This window comes from Kryptolebias marmoratus, linkage group LG14 (assembly GCF_001649575.2).
Source record: "Kryptolebias marmoratus isolate JLee-2015 linkage group LG14, ASM164957v2, whole genome shotgun sequence".
Taxonomy (NCBI): domain Eukaryota; kingdom Metazoa; phylum Chordata; class Actinopteri; order Cyprinodontiformes; family Rivulidae; genus Kryptolebias; species Kryptolebias marmoratus.
Window position 1 is genome coordinate 20462699 of NC_051443.1, and position 7494 is coordinate 20470192.

General features: G+C 39.9%; 1 protein-coding gene across 1 annotated transcript; it reads right to left on the reverse strand.

Annotated features, from left to right (window-relative positions):
* Nucleotides 1-353: 353 nt before the first annotated feature.
* On the reverse strand, nt 354-3365 carry pgam2 (phosphoglycerate mutase 2 (muscle)). The gene is made up of 3 exons (XM_017410452.3): nt 2843-3365; nt 2546-2726; nt 354-776 (listed from the first exon to the last, which is right to left on the reverse strand). The coding sequence occupies exons 1-3, from the start codon at nt 3257-3259 to the stop codon at nt 607-609; spliced, it is 768 nt and encodes a 255-aa protein (XP_017265941.1). The 5' UTR covers nt 3260-3365; the 3' UTR covers nt 354-606.
* Between the last annotated feature and the right edge of the window lie 4129 nt (nt 3366-7494).

Below are 7494 nucleotides of genomic sequence, written 5' to 3' on the forward strand. Positions count from 1 at the left end.
ATGTGTGATATCTAGTTGTTTAACATCATTCTGTTTGCATATTTCTTATTGTGGTCTGATTACAGTAAGGAACAAGCAGACAGTTTCCTGCATCAAGGGAGTGCTGCCAGGATGAACCCATTGACTTTTCCCTCAGACTGCATCTCTCTCTCTCTTTTCATCCACCTCCTCCTCTCCTCTTCCCCACGATTAGATTTCACAGCACCTTTGCACTTTGCTGAAACCACTGATTTCTAAATGAGCACCGAGGAAGAGTGGGTGCATGAAATAAAGATGACTGTGTGCTTTTGAGGAAAGAAAACCGGGGTAAGAGATGTGAGTGGACAAAGAGAAAAATGAACCCGGCACAGGCCTGCGTAAAAACATGACTTCTTTATTGGTTGTGCCAGAGCAGCGAGCCCTACAAAGTAGGACTTGACCGCAATTTAAAAGGGCTGAGTGATGTGTGACTGCATAAAATGCGGGGCCTGGCTCTTCTCCCAAAGAACCATTAACCATTTCCCCATTTGGAATGAAATATGAGGATAGGCAATTAAAGGAAAAGTGAGAAGAATAAAGGGGTATAAGTCTCTTTTTCTGCCTATTCACGGAGCCACAAAGGTAGGATTACTTCTTGACTTTGCCTTGGGCAGCCACAGCCTCCATGGCCTTCTTTACGGTTTCCTCATCGCCAAGGAAAGACATGGGCTTGACCGGCTTCAAGTCTGCATCCAGCTCATAAACGATTGGGATTCCTGTGGGAAGGTTCAGCTCCATGATGGCTGCATCAGACATACCTGGAAAAGAGACAGGAGATCAGTGAATCAAACTGGTGTAATCATTACTTTCTGAGCCCCACTTCAGAAGCTTTAGACTTCTTGTTTTTTTTAATAACTTCATATTTTAGTATCTGAACATCACTTCTATGATCCATCAATCTAATTACTATTTTTGCCAAACAGTTCCTAGTATTGTTCATCCATACCTCATTTGGTGATTTGTTTGTAAATAAATTCCCTTTTACCTAAACTTACCGTGTCCCTCAGGTCCTTACATGTGATTTCAGGGCTCAACTAGCTTGAGAACCCTAAGAGTGACAAGCATAAACCGAGCTTAGGCTAATATTTAATATTATTCCTTGTTTAGACTTATTATTGTTTACTTGTTACACTGGATTGATTGTTAATTGTTAGTCTGAGCAAGGCCTAGACCAAAGTGGATTGCTACCATCTTAAAACGTCAAATCTCGAAACTTTTGGTTCATGTGAGCACTATTCGACAAACCTTTATACTGTGGTCAGTTTCTCATTGCATGGTCATTCACATAAAAGTCTGTGATTATTTATAAGCTCAAGCAGCAGCAGCTACTTGTAGAACTTTCAACACAAATATAATTCTACTAAACTGTTTTATGCAAATTTAATGGTGGCTAATTTGGCATTTACATAAACTACTATAAGGTAGGTAGAGGAATTTTTAAAAAGGCCTTACTCTCTGGTCTTAGGCTTGCTCAGACTAGCTGTTCGCTTGTCAGTCTAGTCAGAATTAAACTTTGTTTTTAAACTGAGGTCACTGAAAGAGCCATCTACAACAGGTAAGATGTTAACTATTCACAACTGTTCCTTTTTTCTGCCTACCTTGTCTTTTTTAGCCTGACACCCCTCCTGCTTTCTCTGCCTGACCTTTAATACTGTTCGGTGAATGTAAATCCTGTATTCATATCTGACCACTCCTTGAATAAGTACAACCTTTCTACATAAAGGTCGTGACTGTAACAGGAACCAAGCTCACAACGCTCTGCCCTGACCTCTGGTGCTAGAGTCTTTGCAGGCTATTTATATGGAGTGGAATTCATAGCTGTGTGTCACAAGTGTCTGACGCTGATTATTCACATCCTTCCTTGTATTCCAGTACAGCTAAAGTTGCTTTAAAACTCAAATATTTCCAGACTTTTAGTGCAGGACATTTTGTAGGTTGATTCTCAATCAACGTTATAGGAATAGTCTGGTCATTTTTGAAGGGATGTTCTGTCAGATAGTTATCAATGGTATCTTATCTGTATGGAAAAAAGGGCCGAAGTCTTTGTCTTTGTCCTGGCCAGACTAATAGCTAGCCAAATGGAAGCACCTTTTTATATTGTTTTTTCTGGACAATTCTTTCTCAAAAATGACCCACCACTGTGAAAGAACAATACATTACTAAACCAATACACTATTAAACCTCTATACTTTTGTAGAACACCTTTTGTTTAGTTTGTTGCTAGTTCCTCAAAGTCTCTGTGACTAGAAGAATATATGTATGCTATGAAGATAAATCGTGTTTATCCCAATGGTGCTGAGGCTGATTATGTATCATTGTTTGGTTAAGAAAACAGTGGCAGACTAATGGGCTCTCATTTGACAAGGCATTAGCCTAGCCTGGATGAAGACTGCTGGCCTTTTTGCCATGCTCTATATAGAATACTAATTATTGATAACTATTTGGCAGAACATCACTTCAAAATTGACCAGACTATCCTTTTAACCATTTTTTAAAGCTTTGTTGACCGGCTGGCTGTAAAGCTCACCCTCTAAGTGCTTGACGATACCACGGAGGCTGTTGCCGTGGGCGGCAATGATAACATTCTTCCCCGCTTTAATTTCAGGAGCAACGACGTCGTTCCAGAAAGGCAGGGCACGAGCGATAGTGTCCTTCAGGGACTCACAAGTGGGCAGCTCACCAGGCTTCAGGCCTTTGTAACGGCGAGACTGGAGGTAAAATAAAACAACATATTAGTTCGGAATGATTAGAAAATTCATCAGTCCTGTGTCACTTACTTTAAATGAACCCACAACTTGTTCCGCTGAATGTTTGGACGTCTTACCTCACTGATGATTTTGTGGTAAGGGTGGTCCTTGTCCATAGGTGGAGGTGGGATGTCGAAGGAACGGCGCCAGATCTTCACTTGCTCCTCGCCGTGCTTTTCGGCCGTCTCTGCCTTGTTGAGGCCGGTGAGGCCTCCGTAGTGACGCTCATTCAGGCGCCAGGTACGGATCACGGGCAGCCACATCTGGTCCGTGCCCTCCATGATGGTCCACAGGGTCCTGATGGCCCGTTTGAGCACAGAGGTGTAGCACACGTCAAACTTCATGCCCGCCTCTTTGATGGCCTGGGCTCCACGCTTGGCCTCCTCCAAGCCCTTCTCACTGAGGTCAGCGTCAAACCAGCCACAGAAGCGGTTCTCTTGGTTCCAGGAGCTCTCTCCGTGTCTGACGATAACCAAACGATGAACGGCAGCCATTTTTAAAAAAAGTTTCTCCTGAAGTTTAACTTAGACCAGGCACAGAGCTCTCAGCCCTTCTAAGCTGCTCACACACACTGGCTGACCAACAGTGAGCCCCATGCAGCATACCCCACTCTTTTTATAGCAGCCTGGAGAGCAGACAGGCCCTTTTATTTTCCACCTGTGAGAGGCTCTCAGTGTCTGATGGACACACAAGGCAGTCCAATAGAACCAGACCCCGACTGGGCTCTTGGGGCAGCCTGGGAAGGGCAGAGGTCATGGATAAACCAAAATAGCAACATGACTTTTAAACTGAGATCTGTGGAACAAAAGTGGAAAGAGCAAAGTTGGCTGCAAAAAGAAGCTTCATGTTAAGGTTAATAGCCTCAAAGCTGAGGCAGACACTTATTCCACAGTAAACACTTCATATGTATCAAGAATATTACACTTTTTTTTTCAAGCTGTTTATTTTGTGGTGTGACAAAGGCGTTCAGTCAGATTATTCTAGTTTCTACATGAAAGAGGGGAATCTTTGGAGTCAGTATTTTGTCTAAAAGCTGAATTAACAGCTGCATGAATAATGCATTTATGCTTTTTTGTGTGTAAATAGAGTAATCAGCCTCAGCAAGAAAAAAAAAAGCATACCTCTAACAATCTAAGTTACTGCAACTTCTGGTTGTTGTTCCAACATAAACAGAACATAACAAAGATGCAAAGATAAATTCTTGATAGCATAAACTGACATCTTACTAAAGTTGTTTAAACATCTTGAGGTTCATCTAAACCTCTATGTTTCAAACATGAAAACCATTCTACAGTCAATATTAAATCTTTAAAAAGCAGGACAATGTATTGTTAATACTGACTACAACCTCTAGGAGTCACTCTTGCATCACACAGACAAGTTATGATTTTTACACACAGCAGTCATTGTTTTCCACTGTTTCATAAAGACTAATTAAACCTTTTTTTTGTGAAAAACACTAAAAAGGTTCAACTTGTGCATTTTGATTGAACATAAGCAACAGAATTACAGCAAAATTACTTTTATTTTTTTCTTATTGTAATGCTAAAAAGAAAGCTATTTCTGTCCACCTTATCAGAAATATGCTAATGTAAACGGTAACCTTCTGCAGCACAGAGGGTAAACATTTAGCAGCATTCTTTATAATATGTAACGCTTAGAAGCAGAAATGCACTAAAACCTACCTTCCAAACATGAGTCCCAAACGCTGAAAGATCAGATCAAACCTCTTCTCCTCTATGATCAAATTATGATCCACAAAAGGCTGATTCACAATCAGCCCAAAAATAGAACATTCTAGGAATGATGCCAGCTTCCTTTGTGTGACCTTGACTTTGACTTGTACTGGTGTGTGAGTAGAAGTTGGCAAGAATGTACTTAAAATGATTATTTTTTTAATATATTCAATGTGATGATAAAACATTTCTCCACAAAACTGGTAACACAGCAGCTGTTTGCTGCCCACCCAACAAGAAACATATAAACAGATGAATTTGATTAATATAAAGCAAAGAACAAAAATGATTACACTCCTCTGGTTTAACATGAAGCTGAAATGATTTAAAATAGTTTTACCAGTAGTGACTGTATTAAGTTGAACCATATTTGTATTTTGTGTTGGGGGAAAATTGTTCAGACAATTAGAGATAACAGTGCAACAAAAATCAGCACAACTCTATCTGTGACTTTACTGACCTCAGCTAAGAAGGTAAATGTATTTTTTAGTACACAAATAAACAAAAGTAAATACTATACTATACTTGCTAACATAACTGTGCATTTCTTAGCTAGGAAGACACTTTTAAATTTTTGAAAGTTTCAGTGAAAAACACGAGCCAAAATTATTGGATTTCAGTGACAACAGCAACTTTCTCTTTGCACTGTTTGTTCTCCAGTTGACAAAACTTTGATTGGTGCATACTTGTATAAATTGATCTTTTTAATTATCGACCAAAGGCATGAAAATGGTCATGTCAATGTCTTTGTGTGTGTGTGTCCCTGTGTATGTTTTTGTCTTGTTGAATGGATTTTATAGAAACTTTACTTCAGTAATTGTTGGGTGTGTGTCTACAACTAATTAACTCTTGGAGTCAACCCAATTCAAGATGGCTGCCACAGCCAACTGACTTTAGCAAACACAAAAATGGCTTTAATCAGCCAACTTTACATATAATGAGCTCAAATATGTTGTGGTAGTAGCTGAGAGTCCTTCTCCACTCATGCTCAGAGCACAAACATATCTTGGCCTTTAATAAAAAAAAAATGTTGCACCAAAGTAAACTGTTCAGCTGTTTATGTCAAGAGTGTGATAATGTAATTAGAGTGCTAATTATGCTAGATCTCCATAACTCCCCCTGCAGACAAAACAAGGAACCACCCTGACATTAACACTGTAGGTGATTTAATTTGTTCTGAAAGACGTCTTAATGATCTGCCTTCTCTGTTTCGTCGCCCAAGTTTTCTGTAAGCATCTCGTCTGCCACAAATCGCCCCCCGGTGCAGATTGTCAGACTGCTTTTAGAGCGGGAAAAATGTACACAGGGGAGTTTCTGAGCTCTGCTCCTGATGACTCAGCGGGCAGCAGAGTCTACAGCTCCCACTGAGGTTTCCCACCTCCTGCTGTCTGCTGCATTTTAATATGGGCTCATAAGTGCTTTACAAGCTTTTGCTGCAAATGGGGAAATAAACAGGTGACACATGCTATAAACCAACTGCATTGCTGCATGTGTCCAGCTGAAAAGGCAAAATGCGTTATTAGCATGAATTCTGCAGAGCCACTGCATACATGCACAGATGAACCAACTCACCATTCACACCAGAAAAGAAAGTGCCGGTCAGCAGCTACGTGTAACTGAACCCCAGGCATATTCGTGCTGCAGACTGTTCAAGACAACAGCAAGATAAAAAAAAAACAACAAGTAGATAAAAAACAGGTACTGATTATAAGCATACAATGTACTTTTTTAAAAACATAAGTAGACTGTGTATACTATTAGTTTATCTCCCATCTCTAAAAAGCAAAGGCAGATGATAAGGTCTTATTGCCCTTGTATGTATATGTATACCTTTGTGTGTGTGTGTTAGCAAAATAACTCATGAACCACGGCTCAAATTGTAATGAAACTTGCAGAAAGAAAAACAGTGGATGGACATCTACAACTGATTAACTTTCGGAGCCAATCCAATTCATGATGGCGGCCACAGCCAACCTATCATTAAAAGTACAAAAATGGCTATAATTCATTCCATTTTTACACAAACAGGCCTAAATTTTGGGGTGGTTGTAGCCGAGACTGATCTCCAACACATTATCTGAGCGCAAACAAATAACACAAGATCTTGTTTAAAAATGTTGCCATTAACTATGTGAAGTCAATACTCGCTGTCTGTTAGCAAAGTACCTCATGATCCACAGGATGGATTTTAATGAATCTTCCAGGAAACATTCATTAGATTTACTTCTACAACTGATTCACTTTTGTGGCCAGCTCAATTCAAAATGGCCATCACAGCCAAATGACTTTAGAAAACACAGAATTGACTATAATTCAGTCCGTTTTAAATACAATATACTAAACTTTGGTGTGTTTGTTGTAGAGTCATTTTCAACACATAGTCTGAGGGCTCACACATTTCACAATATTATGTCATTTACAAGGTTTAACCAAATACAAATACTACAAGTCCATCCCTTCTTAGTATAAAATGGTTTTAGTTTAAAACACTGGCATTAAAGATGGCAGCTAATATGCATCTTTCAATGGATGCTAGGCCTTTAGTTTTAGCGGTAGGATTGCAAAAGTTTATACTACTTTCTACTCCTTTTTAAACACTGGATTACTATAATTGAAATATTGTTTATTTTTATGTATGCAATCAACTGAATTACTAAATGCATGTAAATAAATACATTTCTGGTTTTATTTATATCTGTAAAGTTCAAACTCATCAAACCAGTTGTTTTGATGGTTGCAGGATTTTGACCTGCTTGCATCTCAGCACAACCTCTGCCTTGTCAGGACAAAAAACACAAGACAAACTCATAAACAATAATACCAAAATTAAAGCTGCAAGCAGCGTTGGACGGCCCTCGCAGCTTAGCGCCGCTTCGGCCTATTGCGACCGCGGGAACCCTGGCGACCGCCCTCTACGCTCTTGCGCACTTCCCACGCATTTCTCGCGCGCTTCCCGCGCCGTCCACTAGGTGGCGCTTTGGGCAAACGTCCGA

Bases quoted from the DNA above. Each gene is read 5' to 3' on its own strand.
- pgam2 (XM_017410452.3), bottom strand. From the start codon at position 3,259: ATGGCTGCCGTTCATCGTTTGGTTATCGTCAGACACGGAGAGAGCTCC. The intron at 2,727-2,842 runs GTAAGACGTCCA...TTTTACCTCCAG, and splicing joins ACCACAAAATCATCAGTGAG to TCTCGCCGTTACAAAGGCCT. The intron at 777-2,545 runs GTGAGCTTTACA...TCTCTTTTCCAG, and splicing joins TATCGTCAAGCACTTAGAGG to GTATGTCTGATGCAGCCATC.